Source organism: Heloderma suspectum, chromosome 2 (assembly GCF_057233095.1).
Source record: "Heloderma suspectum isolate Gila_16-S chromosome 2, 16-S_ref, whole genome shotgun sequence".
NCBI classification, from domain to species: Eukaryota; Metazoa; Chordata; class Lepidosauria; order Squamata; family Helodermatidae; genus Heloderma; species Heloderma suspectum.
Window position 1 is genome coordinate 162667040 of NC_139459.1, and position 21441 is coordinate 162688480.

General features: G+C 44.8%; 1 protein-coding gene across 5 annotated transcripts; it reads left to right on the forward strand.

The window, feature by feature from the left end:
- The first annotated feature begins 4163 nt into the window (after positions 1-4163).
- QTRT1 (queuine tRNA-ribosyltransferase catalytic subunit 1) lies at positions 4164-20994 on the forward strand. Of its 5 annotated transcripts, none has more exons than XM_084835557.1 (10): positions 4164-4407; positions 7083-7151; positions 8018-8156; positions 9385-9463; positions 11546-11661; positions 13605-13743; positions 14136-14211; positions 14438-14547; positions 16218-16332; positions 17568-18268. In XM_084835557.1, exons 1-10 carry the CDS (start codon positions 4195-4197, stop codon positions 17733-17735), a joined length of 1224 nt encoding a protein of 407 aa, XP_084691683.1. In that variant the 5' UTR covers positions 4164-4194; the 3' UTR covers positions 17736-18268. The 5 variants fall into 5 exon arrangements, with proteins under 5 accessions (XP_084691683.1, XP_084691684.1, XP_084691685.1 ...); XM_084835558.1 differs by having other exon boundaries at positions 16248-16332; XM_084835561.1 differs by lacking the exon at positions 4164-4407 and adding an exon at positions 4672-4728 and having other exon boundaries at positions 16248-16332.
- Positions 20995-21441: the final 447 nt, after the last annotated feature.

Genomic DNA, 21441 nt, shown 5'->3' on the forward strand with positions numbered 1-21441 from the left:
CCTGAATGTGGAGGTCCCAGTGCCCTTCCCCACACCCCATTCCTAGTGTGGGGTTGTACCCTGGATTTGAAATTGGGACCTCCTGCATGTAAAATGTGAACGGTTCTATCCAGCTGGTGTCCTCCTGCAGCCCATTCGCTCCTAGTTTTGGGGATGGGGGCATGGGGAAGATGAATGCTTCATGATGCATTTGACTCCTGTGTGCTTTTGTGACTCTGTTGTTAGGGAACTGCTTTGTGGAGCTTGCAGTATAGATTTCTCCTGCTCCAGCCCTCAGCTGCTTTGGTGTCACTTCCTTTGCCTTGCATATACCCACTGCAAGCTCCCAAGGTGAAATCAGCCTCTCCCAGTATGTCTGACCCCACGCTATGCAATCTTTTAAAATAAGTTAGCTTTCAAAATATAGGCAGTTGTGCTAAAAGCTTTAAATCTGTCATAAATGGATCTATGATTTCTTCCTACTTTGAAGAATGTGTGCCTTTCATGTGTAACAAAATTTGGATTTTAATTGTAAGCCACTTTGGAAACCAACCTGGGCTGAAAAAGCAGAGTATAAATTAAATAAAATATGTGTCTATTTTTATTAGTGGAGTCCCAGAACTGCGGTCTTTCATGTTTCCTGGATTTGTTTTTCTCCAGGAGCAACACAGATATATCAACACAATGTAAACAGGCAGGACAAAAAAGCAACAGGGGAGCCCAGTGGAGAACAAGTCACACGCCAAAAGCAGTTAATTTTGGAACTAAACAGTCAATTAAATCCCAGGCTGAATTAAACAAATCAATTACACAAACTTTCAGGGGAAAATTTCTATGCCAGTGGCAGATTTCCTACGGAGGCCTCTCACTTGATTCTTGATGCAGGCAAATAGGCAAAAGGGTCTCTCACAAACATGTCTGGCAGGGCTTAGTTTTTGCCAGGATTCAGCTGAGACCATTTTCTGAGCCATGACTCAGTTGTAGAATATGTGAAGTTAATAATAAAAAGAGCCATTCGCTCATCACCAAAGCACAGCACAGAGATATTTCCTGTAACATTTGGCATCTGAGTATGTGCAGAGAACATTTCTCTTACTGAGTAACTGCAGCCTACATCAATTTATCTGGTATGGTAGTAGGCCTGTACAGATCTGAGGTTATAGCTTTCAGGCAAGTTTGGTTAAGCCCAAGCACTTCTCATTCTAGAATTTACCCATAACATCACTACAATCACTACAATCAACCCCCTGCCCCAAATCCATAGACAGGGCTTCTAGGTAAGCTTGAGGCCCTGTATATTATCTTAAAAATGAACACTGCATTCCTGAAAGGGTTTGTATGACATATAAAATTGTTTCCAACTTTATGACCAGTTGGTTACAAGCTTTTCAACAAAGTAAAGACTGATGCTGACACAAGCACCTGTTTCATTAAAGGCTTTATCACACTTTGTAGTTTGCTTCTGGAATTGTGAATACCAGCCCATCCATGTGGGAGCAACTGATAGTGAGATTATTCCATGCAGAATACCTGTGTGCGTATGTCCAGTTTATTCTGGGGTTCCAAGGTAAAGGCTAACTGGAAGCCTTCCTGGCGGGTAGGGCATGTTTCCTTCCTTCCATTTTATAATTATTTATTTTCATCTTCCACAAAATACAGGGAGGCTCACCAACATCACATCGCCATTCATAGAAGAAACCAAAACAGAAAACCAAAAAAATCATAACAGCAGATGGACATATAAATAATATAGAAAAGAACAAAGACAGTTTTGATTCTATTAGAATAGCCTAGTTATCCCAACTTAGTAAGCACGGGCCTTCTTGTTTGGGGCACCCTCCTTAGGGAACTCCCTCCCTCGTTTGTCAGGTGTCTTCTGTAATCCAATTTTGCTGACTGCATAAGACACACCTTTTTACTCCGAAGTTTTTTTTATACTTCTGCAAACCTTGTTTTTTTTCCAGGCTTGCTGATCCCTCCTCCTTGTGCATGGGTGGTGCCGTTTTGGGTGCGTAAGCGATGACACTCACAACCACTGCTCTCCCACACTGGAGGCATGCAAGATGAAGCTGGACAGCCATCTGTCAGGGATGCTCTGACTTGGATTCCTGCACTGAGCAGGGGGTTGGACTCGATGGTCTTGTAGGCTCCTTCCAACCCTACTATTCTATGATTCTGCCACTCCAGTTGTTCCATTGTCTGAGGCCATGAGACCCAACTAGTCCAGCCTCTGGTGGTGGGGGGGGGTATTACAGTTCAAAAGCAGGCCCACCATGGATGACCCTATGCTTTCTGCTCCCTCCCAGGTTTTCTATTCTTGGAGGATCAAGCCTGGTTGAAATATAATATCCAGTATGTTATATCTTTTCTAACAGTCTTTTTTGCCTCATAGTCATCATTTTTAGTAATATTTGTTAATCTGTGCACCAGCAATGATGGATTTCACTCAGTTGAGCCACTATCACAGAATACCCCATAGTAATCAAAACTATTGTACCACAATGCAGGGGAAGGGAGTGGAAATGATGTATCTAGTTTACCTATTAACATCTGCCTTCTGCCTCATTCTGAAGGCAGCATATTCTAAAACAAATACATAACTGGTTTTATCGCAGTATAGGTTTTTACTATATGGGATTTTATTGTTGTAAGCTGCCTTGAGAGGGCTCTTGCCCTGAAAGGCAGCCCAGAAATAGTTTAAATAATAATAAACACAAAAGAACAAACTATGAACATATTGTGTTGCACCCATTTTCTGTCCCCAGCGCAGTACCTACAATAAGAATACTAGGATCCAAAAGCATTTGGTTTAAGAGAAAAGTTAAAGCTGTTACAAACTCACTTGTATTTTTAAAAAAGCATGGCCATTTTAAGCTGAGGGTTGTACCTTAACTTCTGCACCATGTAAGCAATAAAGACGTACAGTTTCACATAGTCTGCTTGCCTGTTTACAACTCAGGCTTCATGAGCAAAGTAAGGGAGCAATAAGAAACAACCTGCCACTGGTGACCCCAGTATCTAGGGCAAGGGTGGACAACTTTTAGCCAGAATAGCCAATGGTGAGGGATAGTGGGAGTTACAGGCCCAAACATCTGGAGGGCCATACGTTTCCCACCCCTGATCTAGGGTAAAGGTCAAGTTTTGACCCCTCTCAAGTGTGTGCCAGATTTCAGCCCACTGACTTTATCCAATAGAACTAAGTTAGCATCCATGAAAACTGAGCGAACTCCTATATGCATTATGATGCTGTTCTTCCTGAGTCCCCCACTGTGCTCATTTTCTCTGGATCTGACATGCTTATCTGTTGATTTTAATGTTGCTAACCACCTTATAATTTAAAGTGCAATTAACAGAAATGTGGGATAAAATGTTTCAGTAAACAGATCTATTTACGTCTTCCCCCATTTACATTTCTTGGATTGACACTAAGATGTAACGGAACACTGAAAGCTGTTTTTTCTTCTAAAACTGGTTTAAGGCCCACAGTGTTTGATGGGTGAACAAGGGACAGAGAATCCCGAGTCACTGCCAGAGCAAGGAGTGGGGCCTGCCCCCTACAGAACAAGGGATCCAGGCCATAAGACTTGCTTCCCAATGAGGAAGCTGTATTCAGGATGGGGTAAGGAGATATGGGGGGTGGGGAGCAACGCAACCTTGACTTTGCTCATACTGAATTAATTCAAGAAAGGGAACTCTTTTTTCTTAACATTTTAATTAAATTCTTGATATCATTAACTTTCAATCATAGGTAACTTTTCTGCTTGTGGGCGCTTCTCAAAATACATGAAGGTTCGTTAGTTAGCACTGTTACATAGGAAGGCCACCAAAAACAACGACAAGAAAGGCAACAACCCACCAACAATGGCTTGAAGGAAGAAAAAGTTGACTAACAAGTGAAAGATACGGAGCACTTTTTTGGCCTATGCAACCGCATAGCAGCAATCCAAACCGACCCATAGCCAAAGCTGCCTTAGCGGTTTACAAATATTTGGTACAGTATTACTAGAAGTTCAGATACTGTATATGCGTGGTCTCTCTGCAATTTTTTATCTCTATGTCCGGAACGAAGGCGCAGTCAATGACGTAGCTGGGTCAAGGGGCGACCCTATGAGAACACGAAGCAGCCCCAGACTTACGCTGCAGAGGCACGTTGACTTTAGACCCGCCCCTGAGGGCAACGCCACGTGACAACCGGCGCCCGGGACCGCGGTTGCTATGGCGGCGTCTCTGTCGCTGCGCGTGGTGGCCGAATGCGGACGAAGCAAAGCCCGTGCTTGCGAGTTGCGGCTGCCGCATGGCACCGTGGATTGCCCGGTCTTCATGCCAGTTGGCACGCAGGGAACCATGAAGGGCCTCACCGCCACGCAGCTGGACTCGCTCGGATGCCGCCTGTGCCTGGGCAACACCTACCATCTGGGCATGCGCCCCGTGAGTCAAGCGCCTCACTCCCCAGTAGGCTTGTAATTTGTCGGACGGGACACGGGGCGTTTCCAGGATCGGGGGGGGGGGGGGCTGGCTTTCCTCCTGCGGGACGGAAGTGAGAGCTGCCCTTAGGGAGCTATAGCATAAACCTAGGAGTTGAGTACAGTTCTGATTTGACACCAGCATCCCCAACCCGACTTCATTCTGCCCCCCTCCCCTCCTCATTCCTGTTTCCTTTTGTGTCGTGTGTTTTTCTATTGTAAGTCTGCAGGCCAGGACGATCTTGTTTTACTGATTATATGTAAGCTGCTCCGGGAGCCTTTTTGGGTGAGGAGTGATATAAAATACTTTAAATAAATAAAGATAAAAGGAGGAGTTTCTTTTTCTAATTCAGTGTTATGTGAAAGTTTTAACTCTGGGCATAGACATTTAACACGGCCATACATCTTTATTCAAGATAACAGTGGGTGAAGCACCAGTGTGCAATTAAGTACTAGATTTGTGTTGGTAGGGGGTAGTTAAAGTAAATTGACCTTTGCTGCAGCCTGAGGAGTATTTTGTATGGGATAGTGTTTTGGCTTGAGACCCAAACCTCAGTCCTCTATCTGACTTACAATATTAACCCTGAACTTTATTGCGGGACTCTCATAAGCCTTCAGTCTGACCTCCAACCTGAAATATTAATACTGGACTATAGTGCAGGCTTGTTATAAGTCACTGTTTCAGCTTTTGATATGGGGATAATGGAATGTATTGGCATTGGAAATCTGCATTTTCAGGGATATTTGTAGATGTTAGAAACAAACATGTTAAATGTTTCAGACAAAATAAGTGCTGAACTTGAAAGAGCATGGACCCCTTTGCTGTTATCTTTTGTTTGGGGGTGAACGTGCTGATGTTCAATTACAGCTAAGGTCAAATCTTGGATTTCTCCACTGATTTCTCTTGACTGTTTTTATTTCTGCCTAGGGGGATCATTTAAATTAAAAATGGCTTTTATCTGAAGCTGGAAATACACAGACAATGTGGTTGGACTGGATGATTTCCTAGGCCCCTTCCAACCCTACTATTCTATGATTCTGTGATCTCTGATACCCTTCTGTTGTGAGGCCTTCATCAGCACACACAGGGTTTAGTTCCAGGCAGGAGTACCTCTGAGCATGTGTAGAATGTCTTCCTCTTAGCACTGAATAACCAAGGCCCAAAGGACAAGATTTAAGCAAGCTTGACCCCAGTACCTGTTTCTAAGAAACTCATCAGTGAGTACAGACCTCTCTACCGAGGGAAGTTTGCTGAGGTCATTTCTGGTTTCCTTGGAGCCTAGGACAAGTAAGATCCTGAGTTTGGAATAGACCAAAGGGTCCTCTGCTCCCATGCCCCTGCCCAGATGATCCATGAAATCCATACAAGCCATGCCACTGTACACAAGCAGAAAGCATGTTCTCTGAGGGAAGAGGCTGGCAGAGCAAATACCAGGCTTCAGCAAACTTGTATAAATGGCCCCACAATACAGAGCAAAAACGAAAAGTCCCTAGGCTGGTATCCAAGAAATGTGACCTGGAGACAAGTTCTTTCAAATATAATATGAAATCAGACTGATTATGAATAAAACCGCTCCCGAGCCTTCCCATGGGAAATTCCGTTGGAGCACATCTTTGTCCCTTCTGACATCCTGTGCCTGCTGCCTCAGAAGAAAGGAGCCAAACCTTGGGGAGGGGAGAGGAAATAACCTTCCATTACCCTAGTCAAGATTAAGCCCAGTCAAGGTAGACTGGCCATCATACAGCACCAATAAAGCTGGCCTTGTGTCTTGCACATGCTGACCCTTGATCATTTTGCCATAGCTGGGGAAGTGGGCAACCTATGTGAAGGTGCCTTTGTGACTTTAATCATCTTGCTCTTCTTGTGAATGTAACCAACTTCTGTCCTCCGATCAGCTGCTGAAACACAGGTTGTATAAATGGTTCTGTATCATCTTCACCTGCTTCCTATTCCTGTTCCCAAATTCCACATCACATTCTCCTGTTCTTAGGAACTCTGCATCTCCCCCCTGCCAGCATGAATGTCTGTGCTGTATAATGGCCTTTGTTTTCCAATAGCTGTGCCAAGTACAAGAGGGATGAAGATAATTAGATGTTCAAACAAGTTAACATGAGAAGGAAGAGAATAATTAACATTTATATTGTACTTCAGAGTTTCAAAACACTTCACACACATGCTGTACAACAATTGGGTAAGATAGTATTATCCCCATATTGCAGATGGGTGACTGCAGCTGAGAAAGACTGGCTTGCCCAAAGCAACGTCATAATTTTGTAGCAAGGGTGAGACTCAAACCAGGGGCTTTCTTATTCATAGGTTAGTCTGATAGCCACTACATTACAGAAGCTCTCATGTTGTCTGTCTCTGGTTTGTTCTCCCCTATCTGCCCTTATGGTGGGAGCATCATGCACTGGATATTACTGCAGACAGAAGGCTGGATGTCTGAATGATTATAATGACTTTGTGCTGTTGCTTCTGTCTGTTTGGGATACCACAGAGCAATATGCTAGTTTCTGTAAGGAGAGTTTAAGCAAGCAACTGAAATAGACTGGGCTCTGTATTCCTGCCTGGCATCACTTGTGGGAACAGTGTGGCTCTGGCACAAGCAACACTGATGATCATCTTTTGTCCTGCTCTAGGGACCTGAGCTTATCAAAAAAGCCAATGGGCTCCACGGCTTTATGAATTGGTCACGGAACCTGCTCACAGTAAGTATGAATGTAACAAAGGATGTCACTGGAAAACCAAGCTTTTCTCTATAGTTCAGCTTTGGCTTTTGGCAGAAACCAGAAGCAGTGGCCTATGAGGCAGACATGGAAGTGAAGACCCCATCCAGGGGAGCACAGAGATGATCTTTTTGTCAAGTGGTAATTTACTGCTATGTGGATGGAAGTACTTGGTAAAGCAGTTGGCTGTATTGTCTTGCCAAACAGTGAGAAACTTTTAAGCACACTTTGCATCTGAGCGGAAATCTGGGAAAGTGGAAAAGCAAAACCTTTGCATTGAAAATCTGCATATCCAGGGCTATTTTAAGACGTTCCATATCCAGGGCTATTTTTAGATCATGCAGAACTGTTGGGAGATTTACTCTTAATTTGCAGCTAAACAGATACTCCCTTTCCTTTCGAAAAGTTTCTGTTGCTGAAGGTGTTGAGAGAAAAAGAATTGTCATTTTAACTTATTAATTGCTACACTGAGCAATATACTGTTTGAGCTCTTTGTTGGGAGAGAAGACTGGCTCTTATTCTGCCTCAGGCTCTCTGTGTAACTTTGGACAAATTGTTTGAGCTGTTGTCTCATCAGGAATAGAAATGAGGAAGAGAGTTCCAGTTGCTGCTGGAGTGTTGAAAGGAGGTGCAAATTTAGCTCAAGCGCACCAGTGATGTGTAGCAAATGGAACACAAACATGTTTTTAAAAAATCTCAAACTGTTCTCCATATGTGTCCTTCTCTTACTACTATCTTCACTCAGTGATATGAACTTAGCTCTCCTGATTATTATGGGGACCAAAGTACCAGAGCAGCCAATTTCTCTGTCTTTCACTTCTTTTCATTGTGTCAGTCTTTCTCTACAGGACAGCGGTGGGTTTCAGATGGTCTCTCTGGTGGAGCTCTCTGAGGTGACTGAGGAGGGTGTACGCTTCTGTTCTCCTTATGATGGCAAGGAGATACTGCTGACTCCAGAGAAATCAATTGAAATACAGAATGCTCTTGGTAACTATTCTGTCTTGTGTAATGCTATCTGGTGAGCTGACCGATGCGTCCTCCTGATTCATAGCAGTGTGCATCATTTCTCTCTTACCACAGCTATTTCCCCACTAACTTAGAAATATAAAATACATGTAGAACGTCAGCATGACCCAGTCCAGAAATTAGTTGAGGAGTTCACAAGATGTTACACTATCAGTGACTCTTCTTTTTGAGTTAACACTGAATCTTCACTGAGAAGCTAAAACAGAGCATTACTTTTTTAAAAAATCATTTTGTGACCTGAAAAGTCTATATTCTGTGGTTGTTAGTGCCCATTCCAGCCTGAAAATGTCCCCACCAATATGTTCTTAAGCCTATAGAATAAAAGAGATATGCCCACTAATTTGCATCACAGCATACAAGAAAACAATATGGCCAGGACAAACTGGAGCAAGCATATTGAATTTTCAACTCTGAGGGAACAATCAACACTGAGCTATTAACATTTCTTCTTAGTAGCCCATACATTTTATAAAAACTCAGAATGTTTGTTGTACAAGTAAGCATAAAGATGGAAGTGTGCTTTGATCAATAGATTGTCAGTTCTTAATGAGATGTTTCTGAGGGGCTTCATTCAACTGATCCTGACAAGGACTACTGAGTGGAGGACAGAAAGTGCAGCAAGGGTCTGAGAAATTTCTTTCAGCTAATGTCATCCCAGTCCCACAGCTCAATACCGTAAAATGTTGGGGAAATTGGGGTTTTTTAGACCCCATTCCTCCACCCCATTTTAGCCATTCTGCCAGCATATCATGGTGGTGGCATATTGTGTTCTGCAAGCATAGTGGGGCTTTTGCCAGATCTGATGACCCCTCAGTCCCTGGATCTTGAGTATAGGATTGCTCTCTAAGTGGCCTAGGTACAACCTGCCTCCATATGAACCTGTTTGCATCCTCAGAACATTGCTTGAGGCCTTATTTCATGTTCCACCTCAATTTGGGGCTAGGTTAGCCACTCCTTTTGGAGACAGGCAAAAACTGCTTTTGATAGAAAGCTATTGGGGTGAATGGGGACTAAGTAGGCTGTACGCTTCTTATTTTTAATCATCATTTTTTATTATCTTTGTTTACTGGCTTATTGTGCTGTGAGCCTCCTTTGGTGCCTTTTGGGGCAAAAATTGTGGGAATATAGTTTAAATAGTGTTGATTGATCTCAGCTGCTTCTGCTAACATGTTGCATTTTTCTGTCCCAGGGTCTGACATCATGATGCAGTTAGATGATGTGGTCAGCAGCACAGTCAGTGGCCCCCGTGTGGAGGAAGCCATGTTCAGGTTTGCATTGTGAATTCCATCAATCTACATTTTGATGCCACTGTCCAGCCTAGCTTGGCTCCTCCCAACCAAGCATTCTGAGATGCTTGCTCATGTGATCTTTTGGTCTTCTTTCCTTTGTTTACTACCAGTGAAACCTGCAAATCCTGCATGTTTAATATGAGTACTTGAAATTATACAGACATATTATTTGATCTTATAAGCTCCTCTGTTTTATTTTTAGACATAAAACTTTCATACAGAAAAAGTAGAATTAGTTTAAGACAATGCCTCATCTGTGCTAGGTTAAGCCCTGTGTCCCAGTTGCAGAATATTGGTAACCAGTGACCAATATATCTGTGGAGAGGGAGGAAAGTCTCACTTTGGGCTTCTCAAAACTCTCCTGGAACCTTCTGCAGACTCTGCTATCATCTTTTAGAGCTTTTCTCTGAAGCTATGAAAATCAGCCTGAACTTCTCCTTTTAACTAGTTTAGAATATTTTAACATTTGGGGATTTTATCTGGTACTTTTATACTTATACTTTCCCATTTTATTGCCTAGCTTATTACTTAGCCATATCTACTTACTGCTTTGTGTTTTGGTATTTTAGTACATTTGGCAGAGTATGGTTCCCCATCCATCCTGCCAGCTCCCGGGCCCCATCCCCTCTCCCTGGCTTGGTCCAGTGGTCAGCACTGAGAAAGACAGCCTTTCTCTACTGCTGACAAGGGAAAGGCATTCCTTTTCTCTGTGTACAGAGAGGCATGACATGATCACCCCTGTGCATGGAGAAAGGAATTCCTTTCTCCATGCACAAAGACACATAGGGGAGCAATTGCCCCATACTGTTCTGTGCACAGAAAAAGGACTCTGATGACAGGAGGTGGGGGGCTTCAGGAGGGAAGGGCTTGCCCCCTGATTTCATCTGGCTCCCAGGGGTGTCCTGGAAAGGAATCCAGCCTCCAGGGCTGGAACAGTTCCCCACTCCTGGCCTAGATGATGCTGTTACATAATAATAAGAAAGGAGGAAGGAAGAATTCCAGTCCATATTAGAGCAGACCAACATAGGATTGTAACAGCGCCATATATAAGATGCAAAAGGCTCAAACATTTATGTATGATAGAGATATGTCACTTTGTTGTAGGACAATTACGAACAGGTCAGGCATGCCTTTATGTATTTGTAATACATTGTAGCATTGGGGAAGAGCCACAGTTCAGTGGTGGAGCATATGCTTTGCATGCAGAAAGTCACAAGCTCAAACCCCGGCATCTCAGGGAGTAGGGCTGGGAAAGGTCTCTGCCTGAAATCGTGGATAACTACTTCCAGTCAGAGTAGACAGTTCTGGGCTAGATGGATCAATGTTCTCCCTCAGTAAAGGACAGCATCCTATGTACGTTTTACTTGGACTTATGCAGTATGATATTTCTCTGTCGCAATATCGTGCTTGTTGTAGTTGTTTTAATAACGTTCACCTATGTACCCAACAAATAGAATCCCACAATTTCTCCAGGTTGCTGTGAGGAAGGCATCCCATAATAGGTTAACTCCCCCTATCGCCCAAGAAAAGCAGGGAACACATGACTGAGTTTTCAAGTAATGTATTGGTCCCAGGCAATAGGGAGAGTTAACCCATTGTGGAAAGCCTTCCGCACACCAACCCAGAAGGAACTTTCTCCAGTGTTCCGATCTATGCAGACAATACCAAGGTGGTGCATTTGCATCACCTACTTTCTGCAAGGGAAATCTTGTGTGTGTTTCTTTGGCTGCACATCTCCAAGGACAAGGCTGTAGATCCAGATGGTTGGATTTTGAGTTAGCCTGGCTCATTGTGTCTCTGCTGAGCTCCTTCTTGGACTGAATGCCTGAAGTGGTAGAAAGCAATGAGCTGTGGTGCCTCATCTGGGATGACTAATGCTTGCTCTTGAGCCACCTTGAGTGCCATTTTTGAGAGAAAGGCGGGATTCTGATTAAATAAATAAATAAATAAATATGGTGCACCAACACTTGCAGCTACCATCATATTAATGTAATGCCTGACTGTGGAGTGGTATGACACATGCTATTTTTTCTGAATTGAGCAGGAGTCTGTGTGTTGCAGGTCCATTCGCTGGCTGGACAGATGTATTGCAGCACAGAGCAAGCCTAGCCAGCAGAATCTATTTGCTATTATCCAGGGTGGACTGGATCCTGTCCTTCGAACCAAGTGTCTTGAAGGTAAGCTCACTTCTGTGTATGATCCTTATTACTCAGCAACTTATAGTTCCAGCCTTTAACCTGCTTGATATTTAAGGACAGGACCAGAGGAAATTAGGTTGGGTGGTCTTGGACAGTCACCTTCTGTTGGCCTCAGTTTCTCATCTATACCTATGACTGAGCCACAAACTAGCGCTAAAGCTTTTCAGGCAATCTCTGGCTGTTGGTCTGCCAGGAAAGGTTGCAGAGCTTCACTCGCAGATGAGGAAACTTTCAAGCAGAGCTCAAAACTTTAATTGGTAGACTAATAAATTAAAGCTTTAGTTCAGGAGTGTAGAACCTCAGGCCAGGGGCCAAATCTGGCTCTCCTGGGGACCCCAGATGGTGAAGCCCCCTTTTTCTGGCCCCACTCTTGCAGTTTTTCCCCCATTCTAAAAGGTTAGGGCCACTGCAGGACTTTCCGCCACTGCCAGGGGTGGTGGAGTGTGAGCTGCCATTGCACGTCACTATCGGGGGGGGGGGGGACACAGACCTCCACATGTGCCACTACTAGGGATGGGGGAGCACATGTAGCTGCCCTGCCAGCTGTCACCGCCTGCCTTTCCCGCAGTACTTCAGCCTGAGGTGTTGTTTTCAGGCTGAGCTGTGCTGCCATCTCCAGGGCCACCTTCCCGCCAGTGCCTCGGTCTGAAAAAGGACCCTTCAGAGCGAGGCATTTGGGCTGGGTGGGCTCTGTGGAGGCCCACACTCCTCTCTTGCTGCAGCTGCCTGCCTATGCCTTGCTCAGACTGAGGCACAGAATGGTCAGTGGTGGTGGAGGCAGCTATGGCAGCTGTTGCTGCTCCTCTGGAAAGCCACAACAGCTGCTTTCCTGTTGCAGCATTTGCCACCGCCACAGCAGCAGAGTGGCCAGCAGGGCTCTCCAGAGTGTGCACCCATCTGCTATATGCCTCACTTTGAGAGGTGTAGGGCCGTGGGGGCAGCATCAGGGCTCCCGGCAGTAGGCGTGCGGGATCTGCTGCCCTCCCTGCTCTGCTGCCTGAGGCAGGGAATTACACACACACACACACACACACACACACCCCTACCTCATGGCATGATCAGCCCTGTCAGAGGCTGAAATGCCTCTCCTAAGGCTTAGTTACTGGCAGTAACAGCTTTACGCTGCAATATGCTGATATTTTGGCCCTGCCCCTTTTGACTTTGGTCCCTCCTCTTTTGCCTTTAGCTCCACTGACCACTGGAATATGGCCCCTGAGAGCTTCTCCAAAATGTAATTCTGCACTTGAGCTGAAAGAGGTTCTGCAGCCCTGCTTTAGTTGCAGTGGAAGCCAGTTTGATCCATTATAAAGAGCATACTTACTTTAAAAAAAAAGCTATTATGGTTATGGTGTGGTGTTTTAGTAGAGCATGAAAGAGATAAGATTAAGAATGACCGTTCCTCCTAACAATACGTTGTAGCTTTTGTTTATAAAAAGCCTAAAAAGGCACCAGGAGAATTGCAGAAGGGTTATGCCAGTGGCAACCAGTTATCCCTTCTCTAGCATCCTAGGAACCATAGCAAGAGTGACCTTCTTTAAACACACACACACCACTTCCAAGAATATTTGCAAACTTTAATCACAAATTCAGAAAAGTGAATAGATAATGAACATGTGGCTTGTTTCCCTTGGTGGTAATAAAAAAATACTAGTGTTCACAGGGCTGCTCTGGAAAGCTTCCATTGGGATTTCCATAGGCAATTTTGTTGTCTCAGGGCACGGGTGGACAACTTGTGGCCCTCCAGATTTTTGGCCTATGACTCCCATCATTCCTCTCCATTGGCTATGCTTGCTTGGGCTGATGGGAGTTTTAGGCCAAAACATCTGGCGGGCCACCAGTTGCCCACTCTCATCTTAGGATGATACTCCCCTGGAGGAAGGAGGTTACAGCTCTAACAGCCTCTCCCTCTCTTTCCCTGCCAGAAATGACTAAGCGAGATGTGCCGGGCTTTGCCATTGGGGGCCTGAGCGGTGGTGAAGCCAAAGACCACTTCTGGAGAATGGTGTCCCTCAGTACAGATCATCTCCCGAGGAACAAGCCTCGCTATCTTATGGGAGTAGGGTAGGAATCAGTGCTGTGCTTCAGATGAAGTCAGCTGGCACAGGGACCATTACTTTCCTTTGGGGTCCAACAGGAACATGACAAACTGGAATGTTGCTAACAGTGTGATTAACTCTTTATATTCCCAAACAGCCATGACTGTCCCACTTTCTGGTTTGGGAAGGGGAATGGCTTGAGTGTTTCAAGTCAGCCCCTGTGGTTACTCCTCAGGGTGGCTGTGCCCAGGCACTTATGAGGCACAAGGTTACCACAGAAATGTTCTCATCCCTGACCTCCAAGAGCCCAGCAATCTGGTTTTGGCCAGGCTGTGTTATAGGTAATGTCTGGGCAAGCTTCATTGTGCAACTACTTCGTCACCTGATGTGCCTCTCTCAACTTTGTTTCCCATGAAGTTATGCTACGGACCTGGTGGTATGTGTGGCCTTGGGTTGTGACATGTTTGACTGTGTCTTCCCCACAAGGACTGCTGTAAGTAGCTGCCTCAGCTGTGGGAGAAACTGGGAATGGGCAGGCTGGGAGGGATGAGCATTTCATCACTTGCTGGAAGGAAGCATAAATGGGTGGGAGCGCTATTAAAGAAAAAATAATGCAGTTGTGAAGATCAAATGGCTTGAAATGTCCATTAAAACAGGGAAGCAAAATGGGTTCTGATAGTATTTCCCTAGAACTGCTGATACCTTTGCTCTTCTTCCAGCGCTTTGGTTCAGCCTTGGTCCCCTGGGGTTCCCTGCAGCTGAAGAACAAGCAATATGCCAAGGACTTCCGGCCCATTGATGAGAACTGTGGTTGCCCCACCTGTCAGAGGTTGGTATACCTGGGTGGAGTGGGTATGTTGTTATTTGTTAAAATCATGGATGATTTAAGTACCCTCTAAAGTCAGCAAAGGGTAATATGGAGAAGGGCTGCCCAGCTGGAGGGTAGATTGTTTTTCATCCATGTCTCAGGGCCTGAGGTTTGCTCAAGGAGGAGCCAGGGAAGCGGAGTCCTTGTGGAAAAGAGAGCTGTGCTTCTGTTCCCATTCCTGCTGGGCTTTGGCAGTGAAGCTTTGAGCAGAGCAGGCTACCCCTGCCACTGGACTGGCAGAGATGGGAGGTGTGTGGGGTGAGTCACAGGATACTGATCCAGGATCAGTTGTGTAAGTGAGCGAGAACAGCCTAACATGGTATTCAAATGTGTTTATCTCATATCCGTTCCATGGCAAATACTGAAGATAACAACACAGTTCAGTGACTTCTGGACAGAGCTTAACCACTTCTTTTAATTCTCACACAATTGAAAAATGGTGAATTGTTGGGTATGGGATTCTTACCTGCCTTAGTTATTCTAGGTATGGAGAAAAAGAAGAGTGGTAATTATATTCCAGGCTCATCTAAGAGGCAGTGTGGTATAGTGGTTCGAGTATCAGAATAGGCCTTAGGGAGAACCAGGCTAAAATCCTCACTCAGCCATGAAGCTCATTGGGTAATCTTCTTTAGCCAGTTACACTCTCTCAGCCTAACCTACCTCACAGAGTCGTTGCAAGGATAAAATGGGTGGGTGGGACCATGTTATGACATCCTGAGTGGGATAAAAATGTAATTCTTTTGTTTAATTAGGCATAAACTTGTATGTGTGATAGAATGCCCAGAGGCAATCTATACATTAGAAGGACAGCAGAAGTCACCATGGAAGACCTGATGAGCTGGGTATGCTTTCAGGAGACAGTTAGAGGAGCCTTACTTGTCTCTAAGGAGATTAAAGTTGTGAGAGGAGATGTGAGCTCTTTCCAGGCCTCTTTTGTAGGGTCTTGATAGGGCCAGCCTCACATTGTTCAATACAATGCCAGAGGCTTTATAGAATAGTCTTGACACATCAAAGCCCTAATGTGAAATTACATTAAAATTGCTTGTCTTTAAAGTGCCACAGGATTTTGTTGTTCTCAACTTTACAGTCACAGCTGTTCCATGCCCCCCCCCCATTATCTTCCCTCCCTACCCTAATATTTGCATGCTTCCTCTTTTGTTGAGTTGCTGGCTCCAGAAGTGCTGCTGGGCAATGTCTCCTGTAGAAAGCAGTGCTGTTTTATAAAACTAAATACTATGGGACCCAGGGAGAGTAAAGGCTCAATCCTATGCATGTTTAGACAGAAAAAGTCGTACAACTCTTGCCATTCCCCAGCCAACCATGCTGGCTGGGGAATGCTGGGAGTTGCTGGACTTGTTTCTGTCAAAACATGCATAGGATTGAGCCCTAAATCTCTTTAGCACAACAATTTTGACAACTGTGTCCCAAAGGCTGGTGTGCAGAGAAAAATGACTTCCCAATACTGCCTGTACTGACCAATGCAACTTCTGTTGAAGAGGACAGCCTTTCACCAGTGAAATTGTAGTTGACCCTGATTCCAATTTTCTAGCTTTTTTCTTTCACTGAAGAGGAAAAACATTGTTCCCCCGTCTTATTCTGCCTAACCTTGGTGTATTAATTACCTTCCTCAGGCCCTGGGTCACAAGTTTGTCTCTTGGCAGGTATAGCCGAGCTTTCTTGAATGCTCTCTTCCGCAATGACACAGCTGCCATGCACCACGTTACTGTCCATAATATTGCTTATCAGGTTGGTCTGTCTTCTGTATTTTTGTGGCCTCAAGGTTTTCTTCTACTCAGAGGGTGGCAGTAAAACTAGTGCCCTTTGGGGTGGGAAGAATTCTTTTGAATCCTGGCTGTGATACAGAGATGAAAAAGCAGGTCTGTTGGTTTCTTTTCTCTCTCACCCAGCTTTACTGCTGTGGGTACAGTTCATGCTACTGAGTACGGCTGTGGGCACTCCCCTTTTCCCTGCCCTCCTTGCTCCAGTCTCCATTTCTTCTCTGCCCTGGCCTTCTGTCTATCCAATCATGGCCCAGATTTTCCCATTTTTTTCAAAGACATTGGGAAATACAATAAATTATGCCAGATCTGATCAGTTCACACAACTTGTTCTGCAGACACAGTGTGAACTGCCTAGTATAGAATTTGGGTCCTGGGGGTTGGGAGTCTGCCTCTTTGTACACTGTCCATAGCTAGCAGCCTAAGGGTTAAACCACACATTATATTAAATACATAGTGTGCAGCTGATCCTCACCAGTTTGTTTACCTTCATGTAAGCACCTGGGGCCCAATCCAGATTGGGACCACTGCACATGGGTAGGGGAGGTTTAAACCTTCATACCCAGCCATGTTTCCGCAAATTCCCCCCAACCACAGCAGGGTCTAAAAAAGGGGAGAAACTCCATCAGTGGTTCCACCCACCCCTCTTTTTAGTCCCTGTGAAGTAGGGGGTGAATTGGGGGGGGGGTTTAAACCTTTCCTACCCACACACAGTGGTTCTGATCCAGATTGGGACTCCGAACACTAATATTAAGGTAAACAAAATGGCCTTGTCACACTATGTTTTTAATGTCGTTAGTGGATTAGCCCTATGAAACACCAATGTTAACTGGCTTTGAAGTAGGAATGAGTCATTTTGTTTCTATAGCTGGATTGGGATATGGGACTAGCTATAGTCTCTGGGCCAAGGCTGATTATGATGATGATCGCAGCCCAACCTACTTCACAGGGTTGTTGTTGTGAGGCTAAAATGGAGAGGAGGAGGATTATGTACGCCACCTTGGGTTCCTTAAAGAGGGAAAAAGGCGGGCTATAAATGTAATTAATTAATTAAATAAATAAACAAATAAATAAATAAATCGTTTAGATTTCCCCCCTATTGATTGGAAGAGTTCCTTTGCTGAGGCTAGTTGTGCCGACCTTGACACCTAGAGTGTTAAAGGTGCATGCTGAAGAGATGATCTCTCTTATTTTCTCCTCCAGCTGAACCTGATGCGTTTGACCCGGGAGAGCATTATTGAGCAGAGATTTCCACAATTTGTTCAGGATTTCATGAAGAGCATGTATGGAGACTCGGGCAGCTATCCACAGTGGGCCACGGAGGCCCTGGCCTCAGTTGGAATTAACCTGGAATCGACGGGTGGGGGATAAGGTTGCTGGCAGGATAGCTAGCAAGCAGAGTGCAGCTTGGAGCCCAGCCCCTGTGAAACAACAGAAAATGTGACATGCTCCCTGAATTCAGGTCCCTCACTGTGGTTGGTTGCCCTACTTCCATGGCTGCCCCAGCTTTTCTTTCTAAAGGAATTACTTGGACAGCTGCAGCACTGAATGTCTCTTTCCAAGGAATTCTGGGGAGGAATCTGAGGAGCTGCTTTTATGACAATTATTGCAATGCTCATATCTCATTGCAGAGTCTCCACAGTTAAAGTGAATCGGACTTTCAGGTTTACCTCTTTATTTTTTATATTTTTAGTACATGAGAATACCTATTTTAAACTTGTTGTTAAACTCTTTTAAATTCATTCACATTTTCTAAGCAAAGAAAAGATTCTAGATTCTCTGAATCTATAAAAAATGTGTATGGAGCTGGCAGACTGAGCAGAGCTTTCCATACTCTGCAAATGATCAGAGAAACAATTCTGATTAGGTGCTCAAAGTAAATAGAAATATGCCATTGAAAACTGTTTGTGTGCCTAAAGTTTGCATTCTTTACTTGGGTCATTTGTAGGAGGTCATTCATTTATTTGACAAGGAGCAATGTGGAAGTGGAGGAAAGGCAGAAGTGGGGTGTGGCAAAAGAGAAGGAAGGAACAACTGGCAGGCAGTCCTGCCCCTAACACTCTCTTTCAGGTTTCTTCCCATAGAAGTCATTAACTCATTAAAGAGATACTAAACCTTCTTGCTGTTGTCCTATCATCAACCCACATTCCAGAAAGGAGGGGGGAACAGATGCATGGGAAGTGTATGGTGAGCAGCACTGAGATTCCAAGGGACCACCACCAGCAGATCAGCTGGGAAGGAATTCCTGTATCAGAAGACAAAGGACTGGTATTAGTGCACGCACGCACGCACACCCCTCCACCTACCTTTTCTGCCTAGAAATGCTGGGCATGTGCAAAGCTCTTCATTGAAAAGGTTCTTAAGCTGAGGATCAGCCCCTGCCCATGCACTGTTTGCACACAAGATACTCTCTGAACCCTGTACCACAGAGGGGCCAGCACTTGGTTAAGAACCCTTTTAGTGAAGTGCTTTTCATATGCCCAGCATGTTCTTTAAATGTGTTAAGCTGGTGCTTTACAGGAAATGGAACCAGGAGTCCTGCATCAATTTCCAAAGGAAACTTGAGATTTTCTAGTATCTCTCTCTTGGGGACAAGAAGGATTCTTGCCCAAAGAAAGACCGAAATGTTATGTTCAAACATTCTGTTCAAAATGGCTTTTTGTCAGCATTGTGTTCATTTAGTCTCTTCCAGAAAGACTGATCTATGTAAACAGCAGAGGGGCGTTACTGGCAGGTGACATGCAAATGAACGTGTATCCCCCATACTATTAGGTGCTTATTTTCCTAGTGTAACAATTTGCAGATGGTTAGCCGTGTTAGTCTGTTGCAGCAAAAACAATTTTTTGGCACTTTAAAGGCTTCCTCAGAAGTAGACAGTATCCATGAAAGCTTATGCCCTAATACATTCGTTAGTTTTTAAGGTTCGACAAGGCTCTTCATTATTCATTCTCCCAGGATGCTGTGCTGCTGACCTCAAAAGTCACCATCCTTCAAAGATTTTTGCAAGTGCTGAAAGTAATTGTCCCTATAGATGTTAAAGCTAGCATAGCAAGAAGTAGTATCACCAGTGACTGCTGGTATCATCAGTAAATGGGTCAGTGTAAATTGGACCCCACTCTGTACTAATGTGGGTGTGGGGTAGAGGGAGTGGGATTAGTCCCTGAGGAGTCACTGGTTCCCTCCCATCCCCCAACCCCATTTACCTAGCTGCCTATTGATATGGCCAACCCACTGGGGTGGGATTTATCTTTTAGAATAGAGTTTCTGGCAGAGCATTTTTATCCCAAATGAGTGACCCAGAATGGTTTCTACCCCTCCCCCCAATTATCTATAGAGCTTCCCTTTGCGACCAGAAGAAGCTGATACCTGATAAGGCCATCAGGTCTTGTACTGGTGCTTTTGGAAGTCCAATGGCCTTTGATCACCTGCCCCCAATGCTTCCTTGTGTAGACACGTGTACGCTCCTGCCCATGTTCTCACGGACACGTATTAAACCAAGAAACTTTTAGACATTGTCATAGAAAGTATATAGCTAAGAGGAGACTCCACCCAAGAATCCACACACCCAGGATCCTCAACCTTTTTTGGGCCCTGTGGTTTTATTTATTTAAAAACTCTGTTTATGGTTTAATAGCTTCTCCATACATTTAAGGTTGCCTGGTGTTTTGCCAAAGGCAGAGAGGTTCTCATAGAATCATAGAATAGTAGGGTTGGAAGGGGCCTATAAGACCGTTGAGTCCAACCCCCTGCTCAAGTCAAAGCATCCCTGACAGGTGGCTGTCCAGCCTCCTCTTGAATGCCTCCAGTGTGGGAGAGCCCATTACCTCCCTAGGTAATTCGTTCCATTGTCGTATTGCTCTAACAGGAAGTTTTTCCTGATGTTCGGCCGGAATCTGGCTTCCTATAACTTGAGCCCATTATTCCGTGTCCTGCACCCTGGGATGACGAGAAGAGATAGAATCATAGAATAGTAGGGTTGGAAGGGGCCTACAAGGCCATCGAGTCCAACCCCCTGCTCAATGCAGATCCTGGCCTTCCTCTCTGTGACAGCCTTTCAAGTACTTGAAGAGCGGTATCATATCTCCCCTCAGTCTTCCCAGTCCTTTCAGTCTCTCTTCATAGGACTTTGTTTCCAGTCCCCTGATCATCTTCGCAGCCCTCCTCTGAATCCTCTCCAGCTTGTCTGCATCCTTCTTAAAGTGTGGTGCCCAGAACTGGACACAGTATTCAAGATGAGGCCTAGCCAGTGCTGAGTAGAGGGGAACTAGTACCTCCCGGGATTTGGAAGCTATACTTCTATGAATGCAGCCCAAAATAGCATTTGCTTTTTTTGCAGCCACATCACATTGTTGGCTCATATCCAGCTTGTGATCGACAACAATTCCAAGATCCTTCTCGTTTGTAGTGTTGTTGAGCCATGTATCCCCCATCTTGTAACTGTGCATTGGGTTTCTTTTTCCTAGGTGCAGAACTTGGCATTTATCCCTATTAAATGTCTTTCTGTTGTTTTCTGCCCAGCACTCCAGCCTATCAAGACCACTTTGAATTTTGTTTCTGTCTTCCAAAGTATTAGCTATCCCGCCCGATTTTGTGTTCTTGTTTGGATTCAGAAGCAATAAGCACGCCAGTAGGTAAGAGTCCAAAAAAGCTTTACTAATTATAACAGGCAGAGTATTACAGTTAAGCATACAGTGGTATGAAGCAGACTAAGCAAAATATCGTACTCCTCCATTCTGCTGTCGGGAGCCTCGGATAACAACAGCGGAGAGACTCCAGTTGGCCGACGCACAGCTCCTCCATGGTCCTGGTCTGCACCGAAGCTCTGCTTGATTGCCACTGTGAAGGGACTCACATACCCCAAATCCCTTGTGTCTAAGTGCTGCTGTCCGCAACCTCCTTAATCACACCTGTTTTGGTGGTCTGATTCTTAGTATCATGATGTTTGTGCATCCATAAGATAAGCTAAGGCAGGTGGTCCACAGCCAGGGAGATCCTCCCACATTCCAAGGTTGTACCATCCGGATTCTAATCTTGAGAAACCTTAGAAAAAACATGTTTTCAAGCCAAGCAGCCTGGA

What these genes read in the sequence shown, in the direction of transcription:
- QTRT1 (XM_084835557.1), top strand. Translation starts at nt 4,195, where the DNA reads ATGGCGGCGTCTCTGTCGCTGCGCGTGGTGGCCGAATGCGGACGAAGC. An exon ending in ACCATCTGGGCATGCGCCCC is followed by an intron (nt 4,408 to 7,082) that starts GTGAGTCAAGCG and finishes GTCCTGCTCTAG; the next exon opens with GGACCTGAGCTTATCAAAAA. An exon ending in TCTTCCCCACAAGGACTGCT is followed by an intron (nt 14,212 to 14,437) that starts GTAAGTAGCTGC and finishes CTCTTCTTCCAG; the next exon opens with CGCTTTGGTTCAGCCTTGGT.